General features: G+C 47.4%; 1 protein-coding gene across 1 annotated transcript in view; it reads right to left on the minus strand.

Annotated features, from left to right (window-relative positions):
* Window positions 1-22,434, minus strand: part of TULP4 (TUB like protein 4) — a 190,690-nt gene that overhangs the window by 63,072 nt on the left and 105,184 nt on the right. Inside the window, exon 3 of the mRNA XM_065931049.1 lies at window positions 4,661-4,789. Coding sequence (XP_065787121.1) covers window positions 4,661-4,789 — 129 coding nt within the window. The remainder of the gene's footprint in view (window positions 1-4,660; window positions 4,790-22,434) is intronic.

The raw sequence follows: 22,434 nt of genomic DNA on the forward strand, positions 1-22,434 counted from the left end.
CTAGTCCATAAAGCCTAAAATATGTACTATCTGACCCTTCACAGAAAAAATCTGTGAAACCTTAGAACATGATAAATTTTTGTAAACATTCAAATGATCCTTGGTTCTCTAATTGGTGAATTCAGAAACTATAAATGTTCACTAGGTCAAGCTCGTTAACTGTGTTGCTCAGATCTTCTAAATCTTTGCTAATTCCTTTTGTTGTTGAAACCTCTCAGTATATCAATGAATTTACCAATCTTTACTTTCAATTCCATCAATTTCCTTCATATACTTTGATATTATTATTAAGTGCATATATATTTAAAATATTATCTTAGTAAACCATACCTTTTATCATTATGTGGCAGCACTCTACAAACTAAACATTACTTTCTATCTTCAAGTCTATCTTATCTGAAAGTAGTATTTGCTACCCCAGCATTTTTTTTCCTAGATATATGCTCAATATATTTTTTCACCCTTTTACTTTAAACTTGTACATGTCAAGTTTCAGGTATGACTTAATAACACATGGCTATGTTTTTAAAACTGCAATCAGTCAAGCATCATCTTGATTGGTGAAATCAGTCCATTTATATTTATTCTAATCAGTGGTATTTTGATTCTGTTTCTATCACCTGAATTTGCTTTTTCAGTTTGCGTGTGTTTTAGTTGCTCAGTAGTGTCTGACTCTTTGCGACCCCATGGACTGTAGCCCACCAGGCTCCTCTGTCCATGGGATTTTCCAGGCATAAGAAAGCTGGAGTGGGTTGCCATTTCCTTCTTCAGGGGATCTTCCCAATCCAGAGATGAAACCCATGTCTCCCGCATTGCAGGCAGATTCTTTACCATCTGAGCTATGAGAGAAGCAGTTTGTATTACCTTTTAGCTCTTTTCTAACTTAAAATGAAATTTGTATCCATGATTTTCACTGTTGCTTATTCTTGGAAATGTTCACCTCCTTTAAAATTTGTAACACTACTGGATTTATCACATTTCAGATAATAATAAGGACTTCCCTGGTGGCTCAGACGGTAAAGCATCTGCCTACAATGCGGGAGACCCATGTTCAATCCCTGGGTCGGGAAGATCTCCTGGAGAAGGCAATGGCACCCCACTCTAGTACTCTTGCCTGGAAAATCCCATGGATGGAGGAACCTGGTAGGCCGTCTTTATGTTTTTACGACCGTGGCGGGGTAAAGAGTCGGACATGACCAAACACAAAAAAGGACATGAACTTTTTTGCTGTTTTCCCAGGGGGGTTATAGGTTGTCAGTGACCAGCATGCTTCCATCATGACCATGGCAGAACTGTGCCACATGACATCTTGACTGCTCATCTGAAGTTAATGAAAAAGTGCTGTGTGCTTAGGAAAACTCGGAATTTTGGTTTCTTGGTCCTTATGTTCCAATCAATTAAATTATTTAGTTTTTCTTAAGGACCAAAAAGATCTTTGACAGACAACACATTAATTCTGCAATAAAATTTAGAAGTCCTTTCATCTTGCAATGATAACACTACTTATTTACATGCAGTTTAACTCATTTATCCTTATACAAAAGGAGCAGCTTCTTACTAGAGGCTAAAACGTATAGCCAGTGATAAGTTGCTTCTCTAAGATACCAACAATCTTACAATCACAAAAAATTGGTAATATAGGATGTTTATAGAAATCAATTGGGAGTATTAAATTAGGTCAGCACAGGGTGATAAGACTATATCAAAACTGGGAAAATAAAATCAAGGGAAAGGAGTCCCCGGTGCTATAACAGAAACAAGCAGAAAGCCCTTCCTGCCCCACTGAGAGCCAGAGGCCTGACGGCCCCTGCCCAAGACAGCCTTTCCTCAGTCAGCCTGAGACCTGTGCCTGGCACAGCCAGCCTGTGACTAATACTATAACATAATGCAGGCACGCCTCCAGACTCATTTCTGAAATAAAGGACTCACAATCATTTCCTGAAAAAAGGAGTGATAAAGCTTCACTTGGCTTCTGCGAAATGTTTGGCTACTTCATGACAATGAAAGGCACGCTATATAACAAAGATCACCTGTCATTTCTTCTCCAGAGCCTCACGGCTCTCCAGGCAGACTTCAAGGACACGCGTCCTCCCCCCAGACACCACTGCCGATGCACAGCCCCTCCGCTCCCTCCACCAGTGAGTCATCATCATCAGAGCGTGACGCTTCTCAGACAAGAACTAGACTCAACAGAATTAAGAGCAACCGAAACTCCCCAAAATGCAAGCGCTTAATGATACTTGCTCAGTGGGTTCTGAGGTTTGCAGAATCAGAAGGCCCAAGAACAAAACTATATAAAAATCTGGATCAGATCACAAGATACTTTGGATCAACCTGAAGGGCACAGGTTGAGATTCCAGGTGCTTCCAGATGTTCTCTGGTCCACGGAAGCCCAATCACCTCCAGCTCTGAAGTCATCCTCTCTCATTTCTAAAACACTTTTTCTGTAGTGAACTCTCAGTGAAAAGAAAAGCTGAGGGACAAAGTAGGGGCAGAGACCACATGGCTACCACTGGAGAAGGCAGAAGCCTCGCTGCTCGTCACCAGGACACAGTTTAGTGGCACCCTTGGGCTGACAGTGGTGAAGCCTGAGCTCTACAGACATACTATGAGCACACGTGTTTCTGCTAAAGAGAAAACAGTTTATTGTCTGTGAACAAGACAGGGTTTTGGAGTCAACCCTGGGTTCAAAACCTTTCCTGGGTGAGTTACTCGGCCTCCATGGCCTGAGTCCTTCCCTCCGTTAACTCAGAGTAACACCTTCCCAGCAGGGCTCCTGTGGAGACTGAGGGAAGGCCGGCTCCGAGTGACACTCTGAGGTCTCCCTTGCTGTCCTTCTCCGAGTAGTGCTGTGACGACCTCATGTCGACCAAGGTCTGAAGACAGGCCTCACCCAAGCACTGGGCCTTTCTAGGGGAAGAGTTCACACTTCAGTGCATGGGAGAACAATAGCACTCTAGAGACCTTATGGGCAAGTTCAGGGAAATCTGCGCTAGACAGAGAGCGGTGAAGAGCTGCTGCTTCAAGGCTGAAGCTGGTCTCTGGTGATGACCTCCTGGGGACTGTTTAAGGGCAGGTCTGCCCTGGGGTTGAGGTCTTTGGGTGCCAGCACCTCACAGTGCTTGAGGCACCATCACAACTCGTGGGGTCAACCACCACGTCCAGATGGTGTCATAGCATTTTCTGTATTTAATCCTATGTAATCCTCCGAGTAGGGTGTCCCTGGTAGCTCAGTTGGTAAAGAATCTGCCTGTAATGCAGGAGACCCCAGTTCAATTCCTGGGTCGGGAAGATCCCCTGGAGAAGGGATAGGCTACCCACTCCAATATTCTTGTCTGGAGAATCACAGGGACAGAGGAGCCTGGCGGGCATAGTCATGGGCTCACAAAGAGTTGGACACAACTAAGCAACTGAGCACAGTCCTAGTAATCCCTGGAGGCAGGTACCGTTAAAGTTCTGAGTGTACAGAAGAGGAAACTGAGGCACAGAAGTGAAGTGTTTCCTACAAAGAGTCACGACTGAGAGGCTGACTCCAGAGCTCACACTCGTGACCACAAAGGCCACCTTCCAGGTGACGTGACCTTCTCAAGGCATGGAGATCTCCACATCTGTGGCTCTATTTCAGTTGAGTTAGCAGGCACAGGGCGGGCACCGTCTCTTCCTTTTTTTTTCCTCACAGGGGTATATAGGAAACTGATTAGGCCTTCCTAGAGCCCGTCAAAATTAGCACATTGACTTTACCAAATAAATATCAACTCACAAAAACAGAACATTGTGATTTTACTGGGAGGTAGGTTTGCCTCCTGTGGTGGCATCTACGGAGTTCCTCAGCCTAACATTAACTGCTGATAACAGGTTCATTCCTGCAATTTTATGTCACTTCACCGGTCTGCATCTCTCAAAGTTGGTGAGCTCCTAGCTTATTTAAGCAACGGCTGGGAGGAGAGACTGTGAGAATTCGTTTCCTTGGAAACATACAGAAAGGCAGTTGTGGGGAAGACTATCCCTACAGAGTCAAACAGTCTAAGAAACCCCTTGTCAATAAGGTCCCGTGAGGACTCGGGCCTGGCAAATCCTCGGGGTGGGACCCGAGTCATTATGCACCCAAGATGGGTGCTCCATGCAGCTGTGCCCCCGGGGAGAGAGAGCCAGGTTGGCACCATCAGCCACCGGAACCCACCGAGGGGTTTAAAGCAGCACAGCTTGGCGGGTGTCCCGGGAGCAGTGGTTTCCCACTGAGTGGAGACAAACTGGCACCGGAAAGGAGGGGCTGAGCACCGACCACAGTGGCCCCCCTTACTGGAGCCCGACAGAGTAAGCGCTGCAATTCAGCCTGAGAAGCAGGTGCTGAGAACTGCACGCGGAGCTCCCCACCAGAGCACGCGGAAGACGACAACATGGGCAAACACCTTCGCAAGGGCTCAGAGACGCGCCACGCCAGGAGCACTGCAGAGGATCCGAGTCAACAGGGAAGCAGCACACTGATGGTGCAAAACGATTTCACAGATTCAACTGAAGCTCGGAACCATGGAGATTCTCACAATAGCCGCATGCTGGAATAGATGGAGGCGCCGTCCTTCCCCCTCCAGAGGAAGCTCGAGCAGCAAGCCCTGGCTTCGCTTGCCTCCACCCAGCCCTCGAGGTGCCTCCTGCCACTCACCTGGGCCCCTCGGTCGTTGACCAGCTCCACGGACCACCGGCCCTCGTACTGGATCCACACGAATATTCCGCCGTCTGCGTCGCACGTGGCCAGCTTCTGGTACGGCTCGTTCCACCTCACCAGCACGACCTGGGAGACGACCAGGAAGACATTTACTGAAGGGAAGGAGCCCGTGGGCAAGGAAGCCGCCCACGAAGTTATCAGACCCAGAACCAAAGAGAAAGTGCGGTCAAAGAAAGGACTCAAGGAGGATGGGAGGAAGAGGGAAGGGGCTGGGGGGACAGATCACAGAGTGGATGATGGCTGTCTCAGGGACTGGCCCTGACAAAGCCTGTCAAGGCTTCCTGACAAACAGAAGGCAACTGAGCAAACCATAATAAACTCCAGCATGAAAATGGCCACCACCATGAAAACAGAGAGCAAGCCAGAGCCTGCCTGTACCCGCCCTGCCTCCTGCAGCGCCAGGATCACTCCTCTGATGGTCCCATGTGGTGGGAAAGCAATTTTCGCAAAATTCATTGTGTATCTTAATTGGGGGCTCTTTATTTAACACAGAAAAAAGAAAGGGTGGGGCCTATTTAATCTCATTTTTTCCCCAAAGTGAAACTATGTCTTTTCCAAGACTACCTTATTTCCAAATAGTTCAGCATCTAAACATGCCAGTTTGGAAAAAAAATACACAGTAGAAATAAGTTGCTTGTGATTTATCACAGAGGAAAGATGAAAAAATAATTAACTTCAAAACTGATGTGTGTAAGGACTTAATTTTTAAATTTGATAAATTCTGAATCTGGACAAATCATTTTCATCTTTCTCAACTATCACTCCCTCAGCTAAAGGTGGACCCTGCTAGGTGGTTGGTGGTACTGGCCCTCACAGAGCCCAGTAAAACCTGCAAGGACACGGGGCTATGAAGTGGTCGCAAGAGACACAAAACCAGCACCTGGGGTCACTGTGGGGCAGGTTCCCAGGTGTGGCCTGATCCACCAGTGCTGGTGACTGAGATTTCATTCATTCAGCTCTTTTTTAAAACTCTGCATAAAGAGCTGAAAGGCTGCAATCTTCTGAGACCTGGCCATCATCAGCCAATCTAACCTAGTCAGTGACCCCATGCCAAACGGATGCAAGCTCTCCATGGACGGAGGCACTGCCCACTGCCTGCCACTGGCCCATCTGACTTTGTCCCTCCGCCAGGACTGCCTGCCTCACTCTGGTCGCAGCTCTGCAGGTGCTGCCCTCACCACCCCCCCACCTCCTGTGCCCACAGGGTCCAGGCTCCCTCCGCCCCAGAGCCCCGGCCACACGAGGGATGGGTAAAGGCACCCTCGCCTCTGAACAATGACGCGTAGGAATGCCCCCTGTAAGTTATGAGTCTCATTCGGCTATAGCTTTGAACACTGGCTGAAATCTATTGCAAGTAGGTTATTTTCAATTCCCAAAAGCATTTTAACAACAGCCAATAATACTGACTGCCTGCCTATTACCAACTGTTAGGTTGCGAGGGTAGAAGTTTAGAAATCCTGTTCCAAAAAAAAAAAAAAGAAAAGAAATCCTGGTCCGTGTGGAGTTCAGTTCACTGAACAGAAGTCATATCCTGCTCCATATACAGAGCTGGGAACATACAACAGACAGGAGGTGTACAGCGCGGAGTGACAAATCCAGACCTGTTATCTTAAAGTCTAGTTTCTAAAGGGGCTTCCCTGGTGGTTCAGCAGTAAAGGATCTGCCTGCAATTCGATCCCTGGGTCGGGAAGAACCCTGGGAGAAGGAAACGGCAACTTGTTCCAGTACTCTTGCCTGGGAAATTCCATGGACAGAGGAGCCTGGTGGGCTATACAGTCCACTGGGCCGCAAAGAGCCAGACATGACTGAGAGACTAAGACTTCCGTTTTTAACTTGTTCTAATTTTTAAAATTCCATATTTAAATTACTGATCTAATCCTTAAGTGTCTTTAAACAGACCAAATGTGTCACAAAATTTAGAATTTCCAAGCAGCCAACTTCATAAAACTTCTTTCAGGCCCAGTGGTGCCTGGCCTGAGCGGTGCACACCACAGCGTGCCAGAACCCGGTCCCCAAAGACACGCGCACCACCCAAGCCCACAACCACTCACGCGTTGCAGAACAGTGACAGGAGGACAGAGTGTGACGAGTAAGAGTGTGATCGCTTTTAAACTACTTTAGGTTAAATATGGTAAACATTCATCTACTATAGTCTTCCTTACAAGTCATCATCATTCAGAAAACAGAGGCAAGTCACATTTTCTATACTTTTGCCTTTTTCCTTTAACATGCATTGCCACATATGGTTGCATATTTAGTTATCATCATCAGTACAACCTCTCCTCGAGAACAGCCTGCGTGGTCACGGCATGACATGGACACAAAAGATCAGAGGTAAAAACAAAACATTTCACACTTATTTCTAACATTAAAATGCCTTGGTCCTGTGGTAAACACTAGTGGTTGTTGGATAAACAAAAAGTTCACAGACTCGACTTCATCTTTTCGTAATTCCGGAGGAGTTGAGACTCAGCAGTTAACAGAATGCAGCCCCCATCCACACACTTCTTTGCTGGGAGTGTAACTGGTGTAATGGAATATAGGTGGGTTGCTCCCCTAAATTAAGAGAAATCTTTCCAGTGATTCTTGGTTTAAAAATAAAGTTTTCAAAGGCAGTGTTGTTTCCCTGGGTTAGTTTTCTCATTTCCTCTCTCGTCTGTGATTTCGAGCCGCCCGTCTTATCTCCCGGCAGCTTATTTCCTGTTCTCCCAATCCCTCCAGTCTGCCTGGCAGAGTCAGGACATACCAGAGTGCTGAGGAATTGCCGAGCAAGCGAGGCCAGCTGGGTTCTCAGTTGCCCAGATCACACGGCAGGGCGCTGAGCAGCTGCCCAGGCGTTCCAAGGCAGAGCCTTCCTTCCCTCTTAGAGGAAGACGGGGCTCCTGTTTGCTTTAAGAGCTCCAGCATTAAGGATGTTAGGTGAAGCATGCATTCTACTGAACAGACAGAATGTAAGTCAAGTTTTGACTTAGGTCTTTGATTATTCCCCCAAAATGCCAGCCTGTCACCCTCTCCAAATTAAGATTTCTACCATTTTATAGTTATTCTTATCAATAAATACTTATAGAGGAATATTAAAGGCAGAGAAATTCACAGTAAAAGTGCAATGCAGGTCTGTGGAAGGCCTCTTTGGGTTGTACTGTAATGCCCTCAATAAGTCACTTCACCTCCTATTCCTGGCACTATTTTTACACAGACCAAAGCCCTAGTGCCAGCTAATCCACCTCAAGGATGTTCATCTTTTGAGACAGATACCCTTCAAATGGTGCTGGTAGAAAAGCTGATGCTTTTGAATTGTGATGCTGGAGAAGACTCTTGAGAGTCCCTTGGACAGCAAGGAGATCAAGCCAGTCAATCCTACAGGAAATCAGTCCTGAATATTCATTGGAAAGACTGATGCTGAAGCTCCAATACTTTGCCCACCTGATGCAAAGAACTGGCTCATTAGAAAAAGTAAGACCCTGATGCTGGGAAAGATTGAAGGCAGGATGAGAAGGGGATGACAGAGGATGACATGGTTGGATGGCATCACCGACTCAATGGACATGAGATTGAGGAAGCTCGGTGAAGGACAGGGAAGCCTGGCATGCTGCTGTCCATGGGGTCACAAAAAGTCAAACACAATTGAGTGACTGAACTGATGATTCAAAATGTTCCATTCTAAAACAAGGGAGTTAACCTCCAATATCTGTAAGAACATAGACAGACTACAAAAGCATCTGATTCTCAAAACAGCCTGGTACCTGGAGCAGGCATTCTCATCTTCACTTTATAGAAAAGGAAACTCAGGTTCAGGGAGGTTCCCTTGCCCACAGCACCCAACTGTCAGGAGGCAGAGAAGGGCTCAGAACCAGGAACACTCATCCCTGGTTTTGTGTGTCTTCCTACTTACAAAGTAAAGTCAGGCATTACCATTTTAGGAGCCTACTTTGGGTGGAATACTGATTCATGCTAGGAAAATGATTGTATTTATGAAGAATTCTCAATATTTTTTATATTAGAATGCTGAAATATCTAATCTAAAAATTTTGACCATCCAAAATGAGCTGTAAAAAATTGTTCAGAAGGGCTTCCCTGGTGGCTCAGTGGTAAAGAATCCTCCTGCCAATCAATGCAGGAGACACGGGTTCCATCCCTGGGCTGGGAAGATCCCACATGCTGGAGAGCAACTAAGCCCATGTACCCCAAGTACTGAGGCCCTCATGCCCTAGAGCCCGTGCTCTGCAACAAGAGAAGCCATTGCAATGAGAAGCTTGAGCATCTCAACTAGAGAGTAGGCCCTGCTCGCCACAACTAGGGAAATCCCATGTGGCAACAAAGACCCAGCACAGCCAAAAATAATGATCAATAAAAAATAAATAATTTTTTTAATACTGAGAAAACTAGAAAAACAATCTTGGGGCAGAATCAGGAGACGTAAGCACAAATGATGAGAAGTCCATGAGAAGTACTGTGAAAGAACTTTCTAACAAGGAGTAGGAGTGCTGCCTATCCGTGGAAGGGGCTGTCTTCAACCTGGACCGCTGGAAACAAGAGGCGGGACAGCCAACTGCCAAGGGTACCTGGGAACAACTTATCTAACTGGGGTGGGGCAGGGGGATTACAACTAGGGGACCTCCATATTACCACCCACCCAACTCCGAGATCCAACAAATCAAAGTTAAATGCGGCCTTGGTATCAGTGATGTTACGGCCTCAAAAGAAAAAAAAAGAAAAAGGCTGATTTAAGCTCTTAAGCATCTACCAAGTGATAAACTGCCACTAAATTCGCTTAAGGGAAATTCAATTATTAAAGTAGTTAACTTGGCTATTTGAATTAAAGTTTTATATATTATATATTATTAGTACTCTTTGTCAACCAGGTGTGTACTTTAGTGATTTATAATACACTTAACCTAGTAGATTAATTTTCAAGATATTCCTCTCCAGCTCTCTGAGCAGCTAAGACAGTCGGATTCTCAGCATCTTGCTCTTTAAAATCCCTCTCTCTCAGCCCAGAACATGGAGCATTCGGTCAAGAAACAGCACTGCTCTGGGCACACGGCCAGGCTACCTACTGAAGACAGAACCTCAGCTCACCCGCCGACAGGCTGATGCTGACCCCAGCCAATAGCACGCCTCTCAGCTCCGGGGAGCAGGACCCAGCTGGAACCAGGAAGCCCTTCTCACTGACCACAGAAAAGCCGACTGGCAGTCTGCTCTCTAATACCCTGCAGCTTCAATGTGTCTGAGAAGGAAGCTGGCCCAGACCATTTCTAAAGACCCTTCCAGCTCTCATCCTTTGACGCACTGAATTCTACTTGGGCAAGCACTAAACCAATATGGCACACCTGCTCCTGAGTGCAATATCCTACAAAACCTAAATACTGATATGCTCTCCACCCGAGAAAGAAATCTAGCACATGGATCATGACACACCACCTGGTAGGAGGGCGCGTAGTTGATGGGAGGGGGTGCAGCTAAGCAAATATGTTATCATAACTCAATTCAGAGTCTGATGCAACATATAAGTTTCTTCCTAAGTGCTTACTTATGATTTTTAAAACATGAGTGATGTTGCATTTTAAGTAATTAGTTCAAGAGTTACATAAAAACTGAGTCTCTATGTATAGTGACAGTTAATTTTATGTGTCAAGTTAACTGCGCTCCTTCGGAATTTGGAGGCTACACGTCCCTAGTTTGGGTGTGACAATCTGGCCTGTTTACCTAGTGACCCAAAAGGCTGCTGATTTTGAGTGGGGTCCAGAAGAAGAGAGAGCTCCTCATGGATCAGGCCACCGTGTGACCTGCTCTGTGGCTTGGGTCACGTGATCCAGCATATCCAGTGGTATCCAAAGCATCAGTGGCAGAAAGAGATGCTGTCTGAAGCCTTTGGTGGAAGAATCTCGGTGCAGGCCTCGGGGTTTGGAGCACAGCCCTGCCATCTTCCACAGACAACAATTCTCCTGAGAAACAGCTCTTGGCCTGAAACAGACGGAACACTTAACCACAGGCCAGGAAGTCACCACAAGACCTGAGCTGCCCATCAGGACCTGGGTATTTCCTGACCACCAGCCATAAGTTAAAATACCAACATTTTGGTCAAAACATGTATGTGTTTTTCCTTTTTAATCTTTTTTCTAATCACAGAAATATACACTAAGTAAAACTCAAACGTTACAGAAGTATATAAATAGAAAACGAACATTTCTTGAAATGCTGTCTTAACTATTTGGCGCACATTCCTTGAGATTCATATTTCCCGTTCCCTGGCGAACAGACCTGCATGACACCTTAATCCAAATAAATGTGCATTCACCCTCCTCTTTCTAATAGCAAGTTCCTCACATCATCTCCCAACAACTCCATTTTCTGTCATACTCTCTGCACACATTATTACCTTGCCTTCAAATGATTTCCTATTCCTGTATTTTGCATTTAAACCGAACCACAAACTCATGGGCAGAGAGAACAGCCGCTTCTCCTGTCTGTTCTCCACATCACAAGACCTGGGTTGCCTGGGAAGAGCAGCTCCTTAGTCAAGAGCTCGTGTTAACCAGCCAGGACTTGCTCAGGAAAGTGACAGGAGTCCTCCCCCAAACACACCACTGACTCATCTTCATCGGAGTCCCTGAGGGTCCTCCCGAAGGTCCCTCCCACCAGAGGGCTCCTCAAGGCTCCAGGAACTGACTCAGTTTCCCGTTAGATGAGAGACCCACCACAGGGGTGAGTTTCCCCACTTTCTCAGCGGGCAGCCACACGAGGGCGGCCGCTTGGCCTCGAGACACAGAGCACACGTGAGGACCAGCGTCAGGCGAGAGTCACAGCGGAGCTAGCCTCCCGCGGGGAGCTTCTCCTGCCCGAGTTAACCTGCACCTGCTCCCCACCTCCTGCGCAGCCACCCCGCACTGAGCCGTCACCCTCAGTGTCTCAGGGCCGGGCACAGTCCCAGCCGGAGGGCACTGCCTGGCTGCAGTCTGAGTGGATTCCAAGTGGAAAAGTAGAGCACTCAGGGATGGAATTACAGACTGGGGTTTAGTTTTGCCTTTTTATCGAAATACAGTTGATTTACAATGTTGGGCTTCCCTGATAGCTCAGTTGGTAAACAATCTACCTGCAATGCGAGAGACCCAGGTTTGATTCCTGGGTCGAGAAGATCCGTTGGAGAAGGGATGGGCTTCCCATTCCAGTATTTTGAGGCTTCCCTTGTGGCTCAGCTGGTAAAGAATCTGCCTGCAATCAATGCAGGAGACCTGGGTTTGATCCCTGGGTTGGGAAGATTCCCTGCAGAAGGGAATGGCTACTCACTCCAGTATTCTGGCCTGGAGAATTTCATGGACTATACATAGTCCATGGAGTCCAAAAGAGTTGGACACAACTGAGTGACTTTCACTTACAATGTTGCATTTGTTTCAGGTGTACAACAAAGTGATTCAATTATATATAAATATACACACACACTCTCTTTTTCAGATTCTTTTCCCTTATAGATCATTATAAGATACTGAGTATCGTTCCCTGTGCCATATAGTAGGTCCTTGTTGGTTACTATTTTATATATAGTAGTGTGTATATGTTAATCTCAAATTCTTAAATTATCCCTCTCCCCCGCCTCATTTTCCTTCTTTTAATCAGTTAGCAGATAGCACTGACTATAGCTATTGTTTCAAAATTACTTATATCACAAAAATTAAGTAAAGAATGGATGTCTGTGAGAAAATAGAAAGGAAGACAGTACAGTTCTGTACTGAAAACCAAAGTTGTATTAAAATTAACTGAACTTTCTCTGACTTCGCAGTTAAAGGGAAGGAAACCAGAATTTTAAATACTCTTGTTAGAAAACCCTTGGATGCATCTCACTGTACATTTGGTTGCATTTCAACTTTTTCTGAGACATAGTTATTATGAAGATAACACCATATGGAAGGTATGAATCATCTGTGGGAGGTCAACTCAGAACTGGGATTTGGGCGATGTTTGTGCTTTTGAAGCTCAAGGCAGCACAAAAGAATTCTATTTAACTTGTCCTCAGAGCATCCCTGGGAACCTTCACAACTTTCTCAGTAAGTCAGGGAACGTTCTCGTTCAACAACATACATCCGAGTTTTATCCAAGGCTTTCCCACGACTTCTCTGTGAGCTAGCACGAAGACTCGGGCTCCTAAAAATCACCCTGAATACCACACTGCTTTTGAGAGATTAATTTTAACCACACTGTGGCACAGATTGAAACACTTCTACAAAACCAGATGGTCACTGAGAACTATAAAGAAGTCATATCCATTGAAAAAAAAAAAGAAAGAAAATAAGAACAGAGTGAGGAGGTGCAGCCTCCACCTACTAGGGTGACTCCAACGTACAGTAAAAGGAGACAGCACTCTTAAGTGAGCTAAGTGAGGAGTCCAGGCTCAGGTGAGCTCCGGACTGCGTGATGAGTCTCCAGGTCCGGAACGCTCACTACCTGCTGAACACCGGTAAGGCCTCACCCACACCCTCGGCCTAAGGCTCCACCACACAGGGGTCCCTGGAGCACCCTCAAATGGAAGGGCCCAGCACAGCTCCGGCTCTGGCACTCGCCATTGTCTGATATCTTCCGTTTAATTCTTGGGTTGTGGGAGACATTTCACACGAAGACCCAGAACGTGTGCAAAGGATGAACGTGAGGGCACACATTCACTGAGCTCTATGTGAACATCAGGTCAAGCTGAACCACAACTACCTGCAGCTGTTCTCTTCTCAACTGAGAGGCCTTACCAAGACCTTAGTTGCTGCTTACTTACTTCAGCACACAGCCAGGAATACCATGTTGTCCCATCAACGATTCCATGTTAGGAAATGAAACGCCGTCACTCTTTTAAGTTATACAATGCACAGAAATACACAAAATAAATATAGCTTAGGAGGGGGAAAAGCCCTGCTGAGCTTCTTCTCAAATTGAAGTATGACTTTCACACTTTGAAAGGCTAGAAAAGAAATTCGCATTAATAACTGCATACAGAACTCCTACCAAGAGGATTTAAGTCATTTTCAACGCTGCAATTATTTACAAGAGACACTGAGGTGGCAGACTGCATTAATGGGTACATGACACTGGGTTTACACCCCAGTTAAAATGCACAGGAGACAGCGGAGGAGCCTCAGGCACTCCATATATTTATTGAGCATTCGCCCTGTGCCAGACACCACGCTGGGGCCCGGGAGGCAGCCAAGTCCAGCACTTGGCTCACACGCCCAAGAAGCTCCCAAGCCTGGGGGGCAGGCAGGCAAGTAACTGTCCAGCCACGGGCTCAGTGAGGTGCTAGGAGTGCTCTATGCGGAGGCTTCCTTAGCCACAAGTCTCTGCAGAAAAGGCATTTTCAGGTGTCTCCAAACCCCAGGGCCAGGGCATTGTTAGAATTCCCTGCAAAAACACTAATTATCTAGAATTCCTTCAAAAGGCAAGAGATTTCTGCCCAGTACTCCCTTTTAGAGTGAAAATTGGGGTAGGCTTTTTGCCAGCTACAAACAAAAAATTATAATTATAGATTCCCCAATATATTTGGCGCTTGAGATTTCCCCTTCAAAATATTTCTGTGTTTCATTTTCTGTGCATACGTGCCTCTGCAGTATAACTTACCACTAGATCTCAGTCAACAGCCTGAAATCCCTGAAATTTACTCTCAGTTCTTTTTAAACCTAAATTCCTAGTTAGTAATTCTGTATTTGCATTTAGTTCTATGTTTCCATTTACTAAAATTCAACTTTTTTTCATCTTGCTGAAGATCCATTATTCTACACATCTCTAGAGCCTGTTGGCAGATGCAAACATAACATTCTTTGTGAAGGGAACTACCAAAGGCAACGTGAATGGTCAAAGAATTCAGCCACTGTTTTACTAACCTATATAAACAAGAGTCAACTCTATTCCATCATGAGTACTGCTAACCAAAAACAGGACACATGCCTAGCCAGCCCCTGGTGAGTCACATGACCTGCTGAGCCTCAGTTTGCTCAATCTGTAAACAGAGGCGTTAGCACCTGACTGAAAGGACTGCTGCAAGAGCAACTGGAGAGAAGGGTCACCACGGTTCAGTTCTAGACTTGCCATCTCCTGAGTTCTTCACATATCACCTCCTACAATCCTCGCGCAAACCCCCTATGGGGTAATGAGGACCATCCCCACTGCAAAGGTGAGGAAACTGCTGTTTAGAAGCGCTCATCAGCTTCTCTCGAGTCTCTCAGCAAGTGGAGGCAGAGCCAGTGATGACCTTGGTCGGTCAGACCCCGAAGCCTGTCTTCATCTCTGAACTGCCCGCCTTCCTCTTAGAGACGACGCAAGTTCTGCGACCAGGGCCTGGACGGAACAAGCCCCACAGACAGCATTCACATTAGCGGCTGCTATTAAGCAGCACATTGGTTTTTAATGCTGGTGAGAAATCCTCAGCCCAGAGAGCGGCTTGGGCGTCATATCCCACCCATGTTCTCGTGATCAGTAATAACTCAGCCTCCCGCCTCCCTTCCAGCCCCCAGGCCCCCACCCACCCCAGCCTGAACAATGTCCCCTGTACCCCCACCGCTCCCTCCCGTTGGCTCGGCTAGGCAGTCTCCCAAAGCCCACCCCAAATGGGTGCGTCTGAGGTTCGCCCACCGCTCAGCTCTCCGCTGGGAGAAAGTACACAGTCCTGGAAGCAATCTGCGCCCTTCACCCTGTGTCTCTGGCTGCAGGACTGGAGCTGGACCCCTTGTCAAATGTGGCCCCGCTCACCCCACGCCACCTACTCCCTTCTCCCCTGAGAGCCCCTCCTTCAGGAAACTGTTCCAACCCCCCTGGGGCAATGAGGACCATCTCCGTGCAACGACTCAGACCCCGTCTCACACTCTGCTTCAAGGGCACCAAACCAGAGATCCTCTGTAAGTCTGCAAGATGAGAAACTTGGGTCATTGACTTGCAAAGTCCTGCCCCAGGTTCAGCAACACAGAACCACCTAGGAATTTGTGGAAAAATGCAAATTCTCAGGCTGCCGAATACCAGGTGATCAGAAATTCTGGGCTGGGCTTTTGGCAACTCCTCAGCAGAGTCTCACAAAACCGGTTTGGGAGCTCACCTGGGCCCTGAAGGCAGGGCAGTAGTGGTACCCAGACTGGAAGATGCTTCAGCTCCAGGTGCAGCTCCTACTAGGTACTCCAGGAAGGGCACTCTGGAGAGGTCTGAGGAAAACACACACAGGCAGGCAGACAGACAACACACACACACACACACACACATACACACACACACACACACAGACACACTCTGGAGAGGTGTGAGGAAAACACACACAGGCAGGCAGACAGACAACACACACACACACACACACACGAGAAAGGCAATACGGAGAGAGGGCCTCTGCATGTATTCAGAACTTATTTCTTCAGCAGAAACAGGAAAGGTAAGATTCACTTTGTAAAATTTTTGGTAACAGCAAGGGCTTGAATTGGAAAAGGGAGGCCATTTGCGGAGTTAAACTTTATACAAAGTCAAGAGAAGTCTGGGTCTTCACATTTACAAGGCTGAAAATTCCTGTTGTCCAGTGGCAGCCTGACCGACAGTCCCGGGGAGACTGCAGTCACATCGCTGGCTCCTGATCATTTTGAACATGAGGTCATTTTTCAAGAGGACAGAAACCATCAACCAAAGACTCTAGTGAAGAGCACACGGCCCACCTGGGAAGGAAAACGTGCCAGCACAAGGCAATGAGAGCTGTGGTCCTGACTACATGGCCCCCGCGGACTCTCAAGACTGGCTCAGGGCTCAGCAGGCAAACCCCACAACCACCTCCCACTGACCCGGCAGCCCAGCCGCGGGTGCCCCGGATGTGCCCAAGGCAATCCGCTGGGGCGCGGGGACACGGCAAACAAAAGTGTTATTAATAATATTTAATATATGAACCACAGTGGGGTCCCCTTTCCCAGACTCGGAAAGGTTACCCAGTTGAGATACGACAGGCCAGTTCCAGAGGGGGAGCAGGAGCTGTTCAGGGTCCTACATACCCAGGGGCGGGTTCAGCATGCACCCAGCTTACTAAGCCTCACAGAGAGGACGACCGGCTTTGAAAGGACACTTCCGAGGAAAACAAAGGTGAAGATAAAACTAATTATGCAGCACAAGCACAAACAAGAAAATGGCAGGACTAAAGTTTTTCCTACGGTCAGAATGGGCCTTCACCAGCCAGAAAAGAACAGGGCTGATCCAGACAGATCTGACAGGACATGGCTTCCATGTGCGCATAAAACATATATGGATACTAAATACATATGTATGTGTATATGTCAGTGTGTTAGTTGCTCAGTTGTGTCCAACTCTTTGTGACCCCATGGACTGTAGCCTGCCAGGCTCCTCTGTCCATGGGATCCTCCAGGCAAGAAGACTGGTGTGGGTTGCCATTTCCTCCTCCAGGGGATCTTCCCGACCCAGGGACTGAACCCACATCTACTGCACTGGCTGGTGGATTCTTTACCACTGAGCCACGAAGGAACTTAATCCAGCTCCAGGCCTGGCCGGTCACACTAGGTGGTGAGCTACATCCAAGACAGGAGCCTGACTGCCATGAGCCTGGCGTGGAGAAGTGGTGAAGCCTTTCCCCCCATGTGGCATTTACCAGGGGTGACGGGCTGGCTTCACAGATCAGAGCGGCCGGAGACTGCAGGCTCCCCAGGGTTGGCCTGCGGGCCTGCTGAGGGAGGTGGAAATCTCGGCTGTGGGTTGGGGCACTTGGTACACCCGCGTGGCCATCACCCAGATGAGGATCAGGACACATCCCCCCAAGGCATGGCACACACTGCACACTGCAGAGTTTACAAGGGAGGAGCCTGAGAAACGGCAGGAGCACGAAGGACTCTGACCCGCCCTCTTCCTTCTCCCCCGAAGCAGCCCCTCAGATCCTCACGTCGGAGGTGGCCTCATTGAACCCGAGCAATGGAGGGATATGAGAGGTCTGGACAGACAAGGTCTTGCTAGGTCACCCCAGTTCCCTGCGCTGAGCCACGGCCCTCCTGTCCTGTCGTGTTCCCACCACCCTCCTCTCCTCATCAAGCCAGCACCAGACACTCAGGATTAAGCACGGCTTCAAGGCTCATTTCCTCACGATGGCTTGTCTCATGTAACACTTACATTAAACAAACGTGCGGGCTTTATGTTTGTTCGTCTCTCTCTCTTGTTAGAGGAGACCCAGCTGAGAACGGAAGATGGGTATAGGAGATGCTTACTCCTCCTCGACCCACTAGCCTACTGGAGCCGAGGGAGTCAAGCTGGTGCGAAGCTAACCTGGACAGTTTTCTGGGTCTCCATCTGCCCCCATCAATGCCTAGTATCTTTCTGACTCAAAACGTTCAAAATTTCATGATATATGAAAAAGCAGGAGGTCATCAGTGTATTTCATACAACGAAATAGACCTAGTCTCCATAAATAAGGAGGACGGGATTCCCAACCTAACAGAAGCAATATTACAGCTCCACCTGGGCCTTGTGTGAACTGGTTCTGCAGATGAGGACAAGGGCTGAGGCCACACATCAGCCAAGAGGCTCTACATCTTAATGGAGTCACAAAGAATGTCCCAAAGCCCATGGGCTTGTCTCCTGGTTACGCCTCAGACCTGAGGAGGGGAGCTGGGAGGCTGATGGCAGCTCATGGGCTGGTGGGGCCTCCAGTGTGGGTGCCAGCATCCATGGGGTGAAGAGAGAGGGGCCGGGAAAACCAGGCAGGGCTGTGCGAGGCTTTGTACATCATTCATTGGCCAAAGTCATTGAAAGGAAGCATCTAACCTGAAGTGAAGGGGATGGGCAGTCCTCACGCCCCTGGACAAGGCAGGATGCCAGCACGGGGATCCCATCCAGGCTCTGGGAGGCACCTCTGGCTCCGGCCTCGTTCCTCGCAGGGGCAGGTGCCCACCCTGCAGGCAGATGTTTCCCCAAAGCCGTCCTAGTACAGCGTCCTTGCTCTCAGGACCACAGCTAAGCTTCCCTCCAGTTGCTCTCCACGTGGCTATCAGCTAACACCTGAAGTTCATCATACTGTTGAAAATCCCGCTTGCAGAGCCAACACAGTCTCACTTTTCATAATTACGTCAGCTAATCCCAGCACGGCCCACTCTCTCAACCCCTGGTTGATGTCCTGTAAAGATAAAGCAGCTGAAGCCTGCCCACTCCAGCTTCCTACCATAGGTCACAGACAGAAGGCAGCTCGGCCCAATGTTCATCGCAGCACTGTTTATAATAGCCAGGACATGGAAGCAACCCAGATGCCCATCAACAGATGAATGGATAAGGAAGCTGTGGTACATATACACCATGGAATATTACTCAGCCGTTAAAAAGAATTCATTTGAATCAGTTCTAATGAGATGGATGAAACTGGAGCCCATTATACAGAGTGAAGTAAGCCAGAAAGATAAAGAACATTACAGTATACTAACACATATATACGGAATTTAGATAGATGGTGGCGATAACCCTATATGCTAAACAGAAAAAGAGACACAGAAGTACAGAACAGACTTTTGAACTCTGGGGGAGAACGTGAGGGTGGGATGTTTTGAAAGAACAGCATGTATACTATCTATGGTGAAACGGACCACCAGCCCTGGTGGGATGCATGAATCAGGTGCTCTTGCCTGGTGCACTGGGAGGACCCTGAGGAGTCGGGTGGGGAGGGAGGTGGGAGGGGGGATCGGGATGGGGAATACGTGTAACTATATGGCTGATTCATGTCAATGTATGATAAAACCCAAAAAAAAAAAAAAAAAAAAAAAAAAGAAGGCAGCTCGGCCGCTTACTCCAGGGTTCTGGAAGCAAGGGCTGGCATGGACACTTCTTGCAGGGAAGTTAAAACAAGTCAGAAAACAAACCTCTCGCACTTAGACTACTGAAGTGACACATCTTGAGTTGTATCCCAGTGTACGTGTATTGTGTTGAAAAAGCAGTCTGCAAGGAGACAGCACAAGGTATCTAGGAGACAGGATTACAGAAGGTTTTTAGATGCCTCCTGCTGTATATTTTTTTCCAAAACAAATATATTATTTATATAAATCTGTATATAAAAGATTACATAAAATGAGAAAAGCTACATTCATTTGTTCCCTTTAGCATATTTTCAAAGGATCCATTTCAGAACAGTGAATGCCTTTTGTATGCATTACCTCTTCCACTCTACCTTTTTAAAACACTGAATCTGATGTAAAGAAAGCAAAAACTAATTATCACAGTAGCTACCTGATTTGTAAAAATGAACCTGTCTCAAAGAAGGCATGCAGAGTTAAGCTTTCTGTCAACGTTTCTTAATCATCTGACTCAACTGCCTAAAAATAAGGATAATTTTTTTGCCAAGAACATAACAAGTGTCAAAGTCAGCATGAGGGCAAGGCGACAGGGAAGACAGCAGTGGGCCCAGGAGTGACGGCGGGGCCGGAGGGGAGGCGGCGTAAGGGCGGCCTGCTTCACCAGGGCCGGCTCTCCTCCTGGCCCTCTGCTGACAGCATTACACGCACATCCCTGATGGACTCTGAGGGTTACTTCACTAGGGAGGACTCCGACTATCCAGTCTCCTCCATCCTGGGACGAGAGGGTGGAGGCAGAGGAAGACTTGCTGGAGGCCTCGGAGCTGCCAGAGGTCGGGCCGCACTGTGAGATACAGGCATCTGAGCGCAGAGCCAGCAGTGTACCCCTCGCCCACATCACTCTGCCATCCAGTGTAGAGCAGGACTGTGCGGGCGTTACATCACTGAAGACAGACAACTTTCTAAGCTTTGAGGCAACAGGAGAAAGTCAAAGAACAGCCGACCCGACGTGAAACCCCGGTGCGTGCCTATCAGGTCTGAGTGGACGACCCCGTTTCTCTGAGTCCAGGGACGCCCCGCCCGTCCTGTGTGCTTGTGCCAGGACCGCTTATCACCGAGACTCCCGGCCAGCTGGCGGGGGCAACCGGGACTCAGGGTGCCCGCCAGGCCTTCCCTGCAGCTGCTGGCTGACAGCTCCTGGGGGAGAGGGTCCACCTTTCACCGGGCGCTAGGAGCTATTGAGGTCATGAAATCTGGGGGCTATCAGAACCACCCTCTGTGAGACAATCTGACGAGCAAACACAATCAACATGTGGAAAAAGCACAGCTGAAGATGCCACTTGTGTGGATGAAATATGTCCAAGCCAGACCAACCCAGGGCATTTCAGTCATGAAAGGCAATAAATTCTGTATTTTGGGAAAAGTTAAAATCAGATTTTATGCAACTGGCAACCAAAAAAAGATGTAACTAATGCTAACTGAAACTGCGAAATCAGTAAATTTAAAAGACCAAAACAACATAGGAAAAATGTGTCTATCACATACAATAAAAAATTAAGAATAGAAAATGTTAAATAAATAACAGGAAATTCTCAGTTTCCCTAGTGGGTCCTGAAATACAACTGTAGACAGACAGACACGGTGGCCGTGTAGGAGGGTGGAGGGCTCACCCATTATCCAATCCCAAGAGGCCCCTTCCCTGTCTGCCTCTGCTGATCTCCAAGGCTCCCCCGCTCCTCGGAGTCAGGACTGGCCAAAGAACATCGCTCAGCGGTAAAGAATCTGCCTACAATTCAGGAGACACAGGAGTCACAACTTCGATCTCTGAGTCGGGAAGATCCCCTCAAGTAGGAAATGGCAACCCACTGCAGTATTCTTGCCTGAAAAATCCCATGGACAGAGGAGCCTGTCATGTCAGGCTCTTATATCTTGTGACTCTTATGTCATCACAGAGTCAGACATTAACTGAGCACTGGCCAATGAGATGTGAGCAAAAAGCAGCGGAAGCCACCATAGCATGCTTTCTCTTACCCTAAACTCTACTGTTGCGGAGTGAGCTGCAGCAGTCATCCTGTGACCATGAGGAAAAGGCCAAGAGAAGGGCAGAGAAACTGCCTCAGGCTTTCAGAACAACGGTTGCAGCCACTTGCCTCTGAACCTCCTGTTATGTGACTCACAATCCTATTTCTATGAGCTGCACTTAAGCGTACCGTGTCACTTCTTTCTGCAGATATCACTGAGGGCCCGCCACATTCCAGGCACTTCTCTGAGGCTCCAGGAACACACAGTGGGCAAAGCAGAAAGGGACTCCTCTTGTGGCGCTTTCTTAGAGCACACAGGAAAGCACACCTAAGCGCTGCAGGTAACGTAAGTGTCTACTCATAAGCGCCACTGACAAGCTTAACAACAAAAGGTCACTGTGTAACATAACATCCAGCGCTGGCGGAGGCATGATAAAACTGCAATCCTCACAGACAGCCTGGTACCCACTGGAAAGCAAGCAGACCACACGTATCAAAGCAAGAGAAGAATATTTTTTCACATACTCGCCAAACTTGCCTTTTATGTTTAAATTTCCTGAGCAAACTGTCACTAATGATTATTTGCCTTTCGTCACAACTCCTCTGTGGCCCTGTGCTGTGGGAATGATGTACTTTAAACATGCAATTACTAACAGGAAACAGAGAAGAAAAGCTTATCCTTAATAAAAGAATACCTTGCTGTATACAATGGCCATCTCTGGTATTCAATTTTTCAAGATATATTTATATTCCACTTCATAATAAAGTATCTCCTTATGATTTTCATTTTAAATTTTACAAAAGGAAATAAATACCAATGCTCATCTCCTACCTGCCCCCAGACATAAATACATACAAAAACACTATACTATTTAAAGAAAGAAATCCTTATGATATGAAAGTTGTGTCCACACTGTTATTT

This window comes from Muntiacus reevesi, chromosome 3, assembly GCF_963930625.1.
Source record: "Muntiacus reevesi chromosome 3, mMunRee1.1, whole genome shotgun sequence".
NCBI classification, from domain to species: Eukaryota; Metazoa; Chordata; class Mammalia; order Artiodactyla; family Cervidae; genus Muntiacus; species Muntiacus reevesi.